The sequence below is a fragment of the Heterodontus francisci genome, chromosome 10, assembly GCF_036365525.1.
Source record: "Heterodontus francisci isolate sHetFra1 chromosome 10, sHetFra1.hap1, whole genome shotgun sequence".
NCBI lineage: Eukaryota > Metazoa > Chordata > Chondrichthyes > Heterodontiformes > Heterodontidae > Heterodontus > Heterodontus francisci.
The window spans coordinates 43,685,727-43,699,021 of NC_090380.1; the positions used below are offsets into that span (position 1 = coordinate 43,685,727).

The 13,295-nt window shown below is 40.9% G+C and overlaps 1 protein-coding gene across 6 annotated transcripts in view; it reads right to left on the reverse strand.

Annotated features, from left to right (window-relative positions):
• Positions 1–13,295, reverse strand: part of LOC137374429 (glutamate receptor ionotropic, kainate 1) — a 520,770-nt gene that overhangs the window by 350,649 nt on the left and 156,826 nt on the right. For 3 of the 6 annotated variants that reach the window (XM_068040525.1, XM_068040523.1, XM_068040524.1), the window contains exon 1: positions 10,694–11,157. The exons of 1 other annotated variant lie outside the window; for it this stretch is intronic. In XM_068040525.1, coding sequence (XP_067896626.1) covers positions 10,694–10,886 — 193 coding nt within the window. In that variant the 5' untranslated portion in view covers positions 10,887–11,157. Of the gene's footprint in view, positions 1–10,693; positions 11,158–13,295 lie in introns of those variants that run through there. 2 more of the 6 variants (XM_068040522.1, XM_068040521.1) reach the window with 1 other exon arrangement.

Consider the following 13,295-nt stretch of genomic DNA (forward strand, 5'->3'; position numbering starts at 1 on the left):
TTTTACACACTCGAGGAACTTCTACGTGAAATGGATAATTTTGCAATTACAATATAGTAACATCATGCTGCTTATAAATAGTGATTCTAACTTTTTGTATTGCAGAAAGAGACAGAAAAAATTTAATCTTGATTTTCTTTGCAATGTGAATTAAAAATATTTAACACAAAATTCACCCCAACCTTGAAATTAGGAAAATTGTCCAGTTTTTTTTTCTAGCTACTTCCAACACATCTCCCTTCCCTTCAATTCATTTCTGGGATAGAGAGTTTCATGGAGTCCATATGTACTTTGGTACCTGGCGCAAGTGGCCTTTATTCACAGATAAGCCTTTATGGAGCAAGAACGCTTTTTTTGACCATAGACGGCACTGCACACACCCAAGCTTGCCTCACTCACAGCCATGGGTATATAACGGGGCAGGGGGTTCCCAAGCCCTCAGTGGGACATGGTGTATGGATACCTCATGACTGGAGTGGGCGTTTCTACAACAGCCTTCTTACAATGGGGACCATAGCTTGGGGAGGAGGAGGTGGGTGCAGTTGGAGAGGAAGGCAGCTGTGTCTTCTTTCCAGGGATATTCCTTTCAACACCCCATAGCCAAAGCACCTTTTCTAGATTTTCCAACAACCTTAATATGGAAGGTGCCCCAGATTATCCCTAAGTGGCATTGGAACAGGCAGGCAAATTAGGGAAGCTTTGTCTTAACCCACAAAGTCCAGAATCAGCAGCAGAGTTTCCTGGCAGGTGTATCTTAGTAGGAATGCACAGATGTGCCCCAGTGCAGATCTTCCAAGGCTTTCCTTTCTAAGATTGAATTCAGAGCTCTGAATAAAGAAGCATGACCAAAACTAAATTAAAATTCCATATTGCAATTCAGACCACTCTCTCCCCCATGGCCAGCAATGTGTAATGGGTCAAGATCAATTGGAAAGCATATGCTATGCTACACTTGCAATTTATACAGCTGTCTTTGTGTGAATAATGGCCAATAAAAGCTTTTACACCAACAGTGAAGTCTAGGCTAGAATGTTAATAATGCTGAATGAAAAGGAAAAGTAATAAGTAACCACTATGAGAGCCTCTTGCAGCATACTTAGTAAAAACAGAAAGGAATACACTACTTAGAAACAACTATCAGATCAGCGAAACAAATGAGGAAAAGAATGCTGAATCACATGTTGAAGATGCCTGACCATGTCAGAGTCTGACCCAACTCACTCCTCTGCCACACAGGCTATCTGTGGCCCATGGAGGGCCACCAACAGCAAGCACTGACCTCCGTTAACAACTCCCACCCTCCCTCCACCCCCTTTTTAGCTGGGGCCTGCCTCACTCCAGCGCTGGGCCTGGTTCTAGGCCTCCTGTAGTACCAGTAGTGTCCAGCGCTCCTGGTGGCACTGCTGATACTACTGAGCTGCCGGCCCTCTGATTGGCCAGCAGCTGTTGGAGGCGGGATCCCCATCCTTAAAGGGATAGGGACCACAGTGCCAGGCAGTTAATTGCACGAGCACCATTGAATCACGTCAGGGAGGCTCTGAAGGGCTGAGGCCGGGTTCCCTTCGCCTTTTTGGCCCAATGCCAAGAGCCCCGCTGGCACGACTGAATAATCTATCAATCTGAGTGTAAGAATTTATACATGTTCCCTCAATGTTGAAATTCAGTACAGTTAGAATCAAAGTGGTCAGTTGTGACTCAGTGGCAGCCCTCTTGCCTCTGAGTTAGAAATTCCACTAGAGACTTGAGCACATAAGCCAGGCTGACACTATTCAGGGAGTGCTGCAATGTCGGAAGTGGCATCTTTTGGCTGAGCTGTTAAACCAAGGCCACATCTTCCTCTCAGGTGGATGTAAAGGCATAATTTCGAAGTAGATCAGTGTACTGGTCATCAGCCAACATAACTGAAACAGACAATCTGGTAATTTCTGTTTGTGGGATCTTTCTGTGCACAAGTTGGCTGCCACGTTTCCTACATTACAAAAAGTACTTCATTAGCTGTAACATGCTTTGGAAGGTACTGAGGTCATGAAAGGTGCTATATAAATGCGAGTTCCTGTCTAGAACAATCAGCTTGCAAGTTGCAATTTGTAAGCAAAGACTCTTAACTGTGAAGTTAAAAATCGTAACAAATGTTGGCTGAAACTCATTGTTGCCAATATTAATTGACAAATAAAATAGGTTAACAAAACTTGAGAACTACAAATGCATCAGCTAATTTCACCAACAGTACTTCTAGGCTATATTTGTTATTCTTGATTGCAATAACCCCCTCCACAAATATCAAGGGAATTACACAGCTTAAAAGTGCAAAACTTAGTCCATTATGAAAAATCAGTCAGATAGATTAGATTGTATACAACTTTCCAGGCCACAGTGTTCATATGCACAAACTACAGTGGAATTTACAAAGTAATGCTTACTTTTCATATCCTTTACACTGCAAAAAAAGGGGCTAGATTTTGCTGGAGCAGGGTATCTCATAGTGTGCCCTGGTAGACAGACAATTTCATGTTTTAAAAAATGTTGCCCACAAAGTTGCTGGAAGTGCGAATTGACAATGGGTAACAGGGTACCTGGGATCTTGGTGAACAATGGGACAAACAGTCTGTCTCCTTAAACAATTATATTAAAGAACTGAGAAATAAACAGGGGAAGGACTGAGAAGGAGCGTGAATTAGAGTGGGTGAACTCAAATGTCCAATTGGGTACAGGAAAAGAAATAAAAAGAGGGGGAAAATGATTGGATTAAGAGAGACAAAAAAAGTCAGAAATTTGACTTTTTTTAAAAAACCTAAAACAATTTCCAGTCTGAACGAATGATACTTATAAATTGTTCATTTTCTGGGCAAGAGAGATTGATTGCCAGTGATGTTGTTAAAAGTGTACTTTATTAATTACTAGACTTAATTTTTTGTGGTGAGTTTAATGGGCAATTAAGGTGTAAATGCAAGAACGTCATGTAATCACTGTAGAGTTAAGTATGAGATATCATTCCTGCGCAGCTAATGGTGGAGCATCACAAATTGACCAGCAACTGTGGCACATCACAGGGTGTCTCTTCATTGTTATGGTCTAGAATACACTGCCTGAAAGGGTGTGGAAGCAGATTCAATAGTCAGTTTCAAAAGGAAATGGATATATCATTGTAAAGAAACAATTTGCAGGACTATGAGGAAAGAGCAGGGGAGTGGGACTAATTGGAGCTGGCACGGGCATGATGGGCTGAATGGCCTCCTGCGCTCAGATGCTACAAGCAACTGGCCAAATTCCACATTTTTATTTTCAGTAAATCTGGCTCAAAGATAGGCCAATTTTTTGTTTTTTTATCTCCCTACCAAATTTGTTCAAAGTGATCCAATTCCAACTAAATTTATATTTTCAAATTTGTTTGAAGCATAATTGAAAATAAAACATTTAGGGCTGAATGTTAACTGTCCAACCTGCTCGCAGCAGTGAGGCTGGCAGAACGTTGGTAACCCGGAGGTTTCAGCAGTGGGTTTGTCAGTGTTTTTTTTTAATCCAGCCACTGTGTTTGCATCTGACCTCTGGGTATCCCAACCAATTAGAGCGCCACTATTTTAAAGGGACCCCGCGAGGGCCAGAATGGAAGCACTCTAGAAGTGCCAGAACTGAGCCAGCAACTGAACAAATTCAATGTCAATGAGGGAAGACTGCACCATGGTTCTCAAATGCATCACTGGGCATCATACTTCGAGCTGTAAGGGCCTGCAGGGAGGTTCTGCTCCCCGTGGACAGGAGGGAGAAGAAGGTGTGGCTGGAAGGCTGAGGAGGTTAGCACCAGAAGTGTGGTGCCTCATTCCTGGATACAGTGCCTCAAGAGGTTTAGTGACCTGATCAAGGCAGGAAAGGTGAGTGGAATTCCAGTCAAGTGCAAATCCCTTCACTCTGTCTTCCCCAGCCATCTCCGGTACATCACTCCTCAGACCAACAAACCTTGCAGGTGCACTCATCCATCTCTGTCGAGGCACCACCTCACATCCTCATCTGATTAGCCACCACTGACACTCCCCCTCATCTTAGTGCCATGTCACATGCATCCCTCACAGTGACCCTCCACAAATGACCTTCCATCTTTCAAAAACATTCCATAACTCACACTCATAGCTCTCTTCTGTCCTTGCAGGACAAGAGAGCACACAACACAAGGGAGAGGCACAGAACCGGGGTTGGGGTGGGGGGTGGGGTTGGGAAATTGATGGTCCTCCAGTCATAGCCACCTTAACAGTTGCAGAGGAGGCGGTGTTGGAGATAAGCTGGGTCTCAGCACGCCTGGATACTGGAGATAGAAAGATAGGGGTCTCCCAGCTACCTGGTGATAGAATAAAATATCACTCACCCATGTTGAATTGATGCCACCAACCACTGAAATGATCTGCATCATGATGACAATGGGGATAGTCGCATAGTGATTATGTTACTGGACTAGTAATCAAGGCATGGGCTAACTTTTTGTGTTCAGATTTATTTATTTAACTGAATTGAAGTGGTGAGGTCTGAACTTGAATTATTTGGATTAGTCCAGTAATGTAACCACTATGTTAACTAATTCTTGAAATGAACAGTTTCTTCATGTCTCTCACAGGTTCAATCGATAGTTACCACCTTTTGTTTTTGATGGCTCCACCTTATTGATCGATTGGAAATCTTGGCTTCATTATCTCTACTGATTTCAAATGGAACTCATGTCACCATCAGAGCTAAAGCAATCTCCAAAAAGCTCAGATTCTTCTTTCATGTCAAAATGTATTTTGGCCTCAAGAACTGAACTCTATAAAGTCTATCCAAGACTTAAATGTCACTCTTATAATCGAGGAAGACTGTCAACTCTTCTCTTACAATCCTGAAGATACAAAATAACATTGTTATTCAGCACACAATCCTAATCTCACCCTAGCCTCTAACCTCTCTGCTCCAGTGCAGCCTTTTTTCCTTTCTTTATTTTCAATCAATATTACTATGGTCAATGCCCCTTTCAACTTTTTTTCCCTTGATTTTGCTGAGCTCTAAATATGCCATCTTAATCCACAATATGTTAAAGATTCAACCTCGGTGTCACAAATCATTACTTCCCCATTTTCTTGTTTTTTCTCACTTTTTTGAACTTCGGTGATCCTCTCCATGATGATCCTGAAGTTGAGGTACAGATCAGCCAGGAGCTAATTAAATGGCAGAATAGGCTCGAGCAGCTGAATAGTTCCTATGAACCTAGGTCCTTCCCCTAGAGTTTTCAATATTTAAAAATGGTTCAACCACACTTTTGAAGCGATGTACCGGAAGCTTTCCATGAGATCCAGCTTGTGGAGTTTTTGATGATCAATTCCCATCACAACCACTGTTGATAGGCATAAAAGGATATACAAAAGATCCGTAAAATCAGTGTTGTAGAGTACCTAACCATAAACTTATCAGGATTGAAAAACAGCACTTATTTTGTTAGCTTCTGCTAGCAACCTCACCTTACTACTTGTCATATATATGACAATATTCAAAACATGTAATCACTGAAAGTTTTACTGGGTGTTAACTTGGAGTTATTTTGTTTAACTACTCCTGGATAAAGTCAAAGAACAAAAAGTCAAGTCAGTTGTATTAAGTACAAAATCTGAAAATCCAATGTAATTATACAGTGGAATATTCAACCACACCTCCCAAACCCCTGGCCACCACCACCTAGAAGGTAAAGGCAGAGGAAGCATTTGACTACCATCACCTCCAAATTTCCCAAGTCACACACTATCACTGTTCCATCAGCGTCACTGGATCAAAATCCTGGAACTATCAAACAGAACTGTGGGAGTACCTTCAGCACATGAACTGCAGTGGCTTCAGAAGGCAGCTCACCACCACCTTCATAAAGGATGGGCAATAAATACTGGCCGTGCCAGCAACACGCATATCTTGAGAGTCAACAAAATAAAAGTAAGAACAGGCTTTTGGGCTATTATATGTCACTTCCACTGATTTGATTGCAACCACATACAATGCTTTTTTTCCTGAACAGAAGTGTCTTTCTAAATAAATGACTGATTTGATTGTAGCACAAAGCACAGATGCAGAACCTTGTGATAGGTCATTTTTATAATATGCTCTTTTTTCCCCCTTCTGTTATAGTCATAGAAATGGAGCAACTAGTCTTGCAAAGAAGTCTGCACATTCCCAGGAAGAGCTCATCTCTCATTGTTTCCTGGTGCAGTAGAACCTTTTTATTCATGTTAACCAACAGTTACTTCAAACCAACACATATATAGGAAGACTTGTCATCATTACAAAGACCCCGGAGCAAACGTTTCACAAAAGACTTCCAAATTCTCATTGTAAGGAACATCTTTTCCACAATTTCAGTAAGGAATAATAAGCAGCAAGCTTTGGCTCAATGCAGCACTTCTGCAAGAGAGATCTATCTAATTGAAGTTGTTGAGATGACAGGAATTGACTAAGTGAATGCAGATAAATTGTTCACTATTTCAAACGATTCAAGTAGCAGACACACCAATTTAAAAATTATGAAATCAGCAGTAAGATGTCACACAGAACTTCTTTCACTTAAAAGGTATTGAAGATGGAGCAAGTTAGCAGCAAAATCCATTAAGGGTAGTCAGTGTAAATGGGTTCAAGAGACATCGAGGTAAATTCTCTTAAAAAAGGAGATTGAGGGCCAATGTGAAAAGTAGGGTTGGGTTGTTCAAAGGCTTAATAGCCTTTTTCTGACCTTGTGACAGAAGTATAACCAGTGCTGACAGTGGTTACTTAATAGTTGATATAAACTGTCAGTGTACAGATGAAATAGTACTGCACTTTAATAATTCCAAGCTACAAAAACAGCTGCTTGACCTATTTCCTACAATCTGCCGTTTTCCTTTGAAATGAAAGAAAATAAATCAATCCTGTTGATTTTAAGTGGGTGCTGAGTGTGCTGAACTATCCAACCTGAATTGTGTTATGAATCCTAAGGGAGTTATTAATGCAACTTCCACTTAAAACAATGAAGATACAAAATACATCACAAGTTCATAGACCAGATTGCAGCATAATCATGGCAGTACAACACAATGGTCAATAAACTCTAATCTAGAAAATAAATTGCAACTTTATTTGACTCAATCTGATACATTTATGTTTCAATAAGATTGACTCTTTTAAAGGGGTAGAAATTCCCTCTTTTTCAAATCAAGAGTTAAAATGTGAAGAGAAACGGTGGAAAAGAAGTCAAATAAATCATTTATCTTTTCAATCCTACTGCTATGCACATTTTCTTTGTTTGCCTTTTTTCTTTCCATCTGTCTAGTTTCAAGACAAGACTTAACTTGGTCTGAACATTTTTTTTCCCATTTTTTTTCTCAGTTTTTGTTCTTACAGGCAAGAAAAGATTGCAATTAACATTCGTTACTATTAGCAATGAAAGTTAAATCTGGCAGAAACAGAGATGATGGCGAGCCAAGAAGTCAAATAATCATCAATTGAGGGGACAACTGAGAGAGTAGAGAACTGGCTTGAGAAAGTATAGAGGCAGTAGGACATGCGATGGGCCAAATAACAGTTCAACAAAAAACAGACTATATGGAGAAAATTATACAGTTTTACTCCACAAATGATTGAAGCATTATTTATTCATTCTGGCAAGATAAAATTTTAATGTTGAGATCATGTAATTGTACATTTCTGAAACTGCCTTTCAATGGATAGTTGTAACACAAAAAAAAGGAAGGTAGAAATGTAATTGAATGCACTATAAATTCTGATCTATCACCCAGAATTTTCATTTATGACTATTAACCATCTGCTTTTGCCTGTAAGAATAAATGCAGACAAAAAATTAAGTCGGGGTAAAAGACAACAATAGGTATATTTGGACTTCTTCAGTACTTCAGCATAGATTTTACTATTAAAGGCAAAAGGATGAGGCCAAGAGTTTTCACAATTTTCAATAGCAAGCTGAGTATCTCAATAATTCCTATTTCGAAGGTATTTTGTAATTTGCATGCCAAAATGCAGAATAACATTGCTGATGCTTGATTAGCAGCTGTTTATTAACATCCCATCTGTACCTGAGATGTTTATTCATCTCCCTCTGCTTATTTGATAGTTTATTTTATTTTCTCCATTATCTTCCCCTTCCAAAGTTTGCCTCCAGCATATAATTCATATGCTGAAACCTAGGCTTCCACCAGTGCTTCTCTTTAGCCAGCCATTAGATTTCTCTTCCCTTCGGTGGGTGAAGCACTTAATCTCCACTAGGCTCTTCCCATTGCAGTATTAGAAATTCACTGTGGACTTGTACCCCTCAATTCCAATTGCACACCCATTTCATCCCCAATGAGCTGCCTCAACCATGCCATGCTTCCTTAACATATCTTACTATGTTTCATCCCTCTTGTGTTTCAGTCCTCTTCCATCCATAATCCTCCAGATCATATATTGTGTTGCAATTAAAGAGGATGGGAAGCTATCTTTTTGAATCATCTGCTAGGAAAATAACTACATCAGCATTCCTTCAACCTGCCCCCCTCCCTCCTGAGGAAGCACCCTCCATCATTGCCTCTTGGTACCTCCCCCATCCAGCCCAGCTGAGATCAGGAGCTCCATCTGGTGGGATGTTCACTATGACAGCATTCCTTTTTCCCCTACCACCTCTACACTGCTAGTTGGTACCCTGTCCCCACAGCTCAGCTGAGATCAGGAGCTCTTCATGTAGGAAAGGAATCCTTTGTACATCCAGTCTACCGGGTGGCCTGCTAACAATGCTGTGGTGTTTATCACATGAAGAACACAAATTCAGAGGGATTTATTCAACACTATTAATCACTACTGTCTTTTCAAAAACCAAGCTGGATAGCTCATATGAACACTTAACTACCCAACCACACTGCCATGAATAATGTCCCTCTCCTGAATAGCAAACAGCTAAAGTAATGGACCTGCCCATCTATCTGAATGTCTATGTGAAAATCTCAGAAGCAAAATAACTCAGGAATAATGCTATAGATCTATTCTAATTTTTATGGCCAAGTCTTCCATGAGAATTAGTTCTATTTAATTGCCAATTGGTGTTCTTTTGGATTTTTAAAATTCCAATTCTTTAGAAAACAGTAATAATGGGAACTATGGGGGACCTGGTTTAATTGCAAAAATCTCTTGGCATCATCTTTATTAATACATTCCATAAATGGAAAATCATATCCTTTTAATTCATCACATATAAGAACAGCTTTAATTACTACGATGCAAAAAAGAAAAAATACAGAAGTTGCCTATTTTCATATGATGGTAAGATTTGGGCATTACAGATGTTAAAAAGGGTTTGAAGCACTGATCAACTTCTTTATGGAGCTCCTAGTATTGCTATTGACCAGGTCACGCCATCCCACCACCTCCACAGTTTTCATTCTAGTGAAGGACAGCAAAGGAGCTGTCCTTTCTGCTGACTGCTATTACTGGATAAGTGCTGAATAAACTGGCTCATCACAGAAAACAAAACAGAAACATCATCTCAATTGAATGTCTGTGTGTTCGATTTAATTGACGAGGTGAGGCCAGATCCGATAATATTGAGTGGAAGCAATCCAGTGTTTGGATGGATTCTTGTTTCAATACAAGCTTGGGAGACAAGCAGTCAAGTCAAGCATTTCTGAGAAAAGAAGATTACAGATCACTGCTTAACCCGCTTGGAAAAAGAGAAACATGTTATCAACTAAGATCAAAGAAAGAGTACAATCAACATCTGTGACAGTAGACTTAAAAGTTAGTAAATGGGACATGTTAATTCGAAACAGAACCATATGGAGCAGCTCAGATTAATGGAAACAATTGGGGAAAGAGATGATTGATATTTCACAGATTTACGAACATAAATCCAGAGGGTATAATGCTTTAAGGATTAAGGAATCATTGAGGTATAACAGAGACACATTGTCGGCGACCTCTTCCGGTAATTATTATCTGTAACAGGTGAACTCGGCGACAGGAATGCAGCTACAATTTGGACACCCCCCACCCCAGTCGATCTAAAGGTGAATACGGAAGCTGCAAGCGCCCAATTGAAATGTGAAACAATACTAACTGGGGACCTACAAACATTCCCCGCTCTTTACCTTTGGAATGTATTAGCACCTAAAAGACACCTGTCAATTATCCAATTGCTGAATTCTGCCTTCAGCTCAACTGCAACTTCAACCAAACTGGACGAGAAGCAGCAATCCGGTGCACACATACTCATTTGTTAACAAAATGAACTACTCCAGAATATAGTCAACGCTTGTTTTTTTTTTAAGATTGTGGAAGTCTTTTGTTGCCTTTGGGAATTAAAGCAATCCCTGTAGCAATGAATCCAAACACACCACTACATAAAAACCCAGCAAGCCGGACATGCTTTTTCATGTAATCTGATTTCTCCCGAGATGAAGCAGCTGGAAGCAGATCGGAGAAAGACAAAGATCTAGTCAATGACACTGACAGTTCTCAACTAATAGTTTACTGCATTATCTGCTATTTCAATTCCAACTCTCCGACACTCGCAAACGGGCACAACTCGTATTTTATTCTCATTTTCATCCCAACACAAACATCACTGAAGTTACTAAAAGCCTTTCTTTGCCGTTCGGCGAACATTAACGGTGGACACATTAATCACAATAAGCGGGAAACGTTCAATGAAACTAAGTTGGAAGAAACTTACCGATTCTGAGGACTTGTTGAGAACTCTGCGATGGCACTATAAAGATATATAGTAGGAGGCAAAGTGCAGCCTTTGTATCCCGAAATAACACGCTGAGATCGCAGCACATGGTTATTCTCATGGATTCTCTCTTCCACACTAAATCAAATGGGAGTATTTGTTGGGATCCAGCACTCGACGACTCTGTCCCCATTCCATGGTCGGTTACACTGCTGACTGAGAGTACATGGTAATGAATAATCCTGGCCGCCCGTCTCCTCCTTACTGCACCAAACACACACGGGGTTCTGAGTCGGCGAAACACACAGACCACTGCCCGTCCCTCCTTGAGCGGCAGCTGGTAAGTGCTGTGCCCCACTGGCTTAGAGCTGCCAGTTTAGTGCCATGAATCTGGCTTGGGTGTCAAAGACGATCGGAGAAGACGTGTCTCGCCGCAGCGCCGGAGCTCACCGTTCACCAGCCGGCGCTTCCACATCAGTAAAATGAGGAGATCAGCCAGAGAGAGAAATCCCAATCTCACATTTAATCCTCATTCCCGCTGCTGTTTTGAGAACTCCAATCAAACCTTTCGACTGAGAAACTACAGTGTGACCGCGCTAGAGTTAAACCCTCAACCTGTCATCGAGTCGTTTACGGTATAGAAGGAGGCCGTTCGGCCCATCGAGTCCATGCTGGCTCTCTGTGGAGCAATCCAGTCAGTCCACCCACTCAATCCCCACAGCCCTGGAAGTTTATTTCCTTCGTGACCATCCAATTTCCTTTTGAAATCATTGATGGTCTCCGCTTCCACCACCCTTGTGGGTAGTGAGTTCCAGGTCATTATCACTCACTGTGTAAAAAAGTTTTTCCTCACATTCCCCCCTGCATCTCTTGCCCAAAACCTTCATTCTGTGGCCCCTAGTCGTTGTACCATCAGTTAATGGAAACAGTTTTTCCTTGTCTAACTTATCTAAGCCTGTCATAATCTTCTACACCTCTATCAAATCTCCTTTGCTGCAGGTAGAACAACCCCAGCTTTTCCAACCTAATTTTTGTAACTAAAAGCCCTCATCCCTGGAACCATTCTGGTAAATCCCCTCTGTACCCTCTCAAGGACCCTCACATTCTTCCTAAAATGTGACCAGAACTGGACACAATACAGTGAGTTGCTGCAGTGCATCTTGTAGATGGTACACACTGTTGCCACCGTGCATCAGTCATGGAGGGAGTAAATGTTGAAGAGGGTGGATGGGGTGCCAATCAAGCGGGCTGCTTTGTCCTGGATGGTGTCGAGCTTCTTGAGTGTTGTTGGAGCTGCACTCATCCAGGCAAGTGGAGAGTATTCCATCACACTCCTGACTTGTGCCTTGTAGATGGTGGACAGGCTTTGGGGAGTCAGGAGGTGGGTGACTCGCTGCAGAATTCCCAGCCTCTGACCTGCTCCTGTAGCCACAGTATTTATATGGTTGGTCCAGTTAAATTTCTGGTCAATGATCACACCCCAGGATTTTGATGGTGGGGGATTCAGTGATGGTAATGCTGTTGAATGTCAAGGGGAGATGGTTGGATTCTCTCTAGTTGGAGATGGTCTTTTGTGGTGTAAACATTACTTGCCACTTATCAGCCCAAGGCTGAATGTTCTCCAGGTCTTGCTGTATGTGGGCATGAACTGCTTCAGTATCTGAGGATTTGTGAATGATGCTGAACATTGTGCAATCATCAGCGAACATCCCCACTTCTGATCTTATGATAGAGGGAAGATCATTGATGAAGCAGCTGAAGATGGTATCAATGCGTGCGCTACTGATTTATACCATTTAAGATTTCGGTAGGTATTTTAAAACACATCCCAGAAGTTCTGTCATTGTTGATACTTGAACTCTGTGGTGTTAACACCATTTTAACGTGTAAAATTGTCTTTCTGCATTGTTGGAATTATGCTGACTGAAATGAAATTTACTGGCTACCAGATTCCACCATTTGGGAGTTGGAGCTTCAATTAAACATGGTGGGTTTTAATTCAAACTACTGGGATAATAGCTTTCTATCTGAATGCTGAATATCCAGGGTTTAGTTGCATAAAATGTACATATTGAATAAAATTCGATCTTTGGTCCATCCAGGAGATGATCAGCAATCAGTTGTTACTTAAAGTACTTTATTTCTTTGAGTTTTTTGCGTTTATTTTTCTGTACTATTTATTCGCTTTCTATCAAATATTTTGTCTAACCTAGTTAGTAAACAACTATTTTAAAAGAAAACTTATTTTTCTTACATTTTAGCTTTCTTTTCAATTCTATAATATGAAGAAACTAGCATTTCTGATGTTAGTAGAAGTCAATGGATATAGACAGGCTGATCGAATGGTGGATGAAATTTAATGCAGAGAAGTGTGAAGTGATACATTTTGGTACAATGAGGAAAGACGAAATAAAATAAAGGATGCAAATCTAAAGGGGGTGCAGGAACAGAGAGTCCTGGGGGTATAAGTACACAAATAGTTGAAGGTAGCAGGGCAGATTGAGAAAGTGGTTAAAAAGGCATATGGAATCCTGGGCTTTATAAATCAAAGCATAGAAAGTTGAGAGGTGATTTGATAGAGGTGTTCAAAACCATGAGGGGT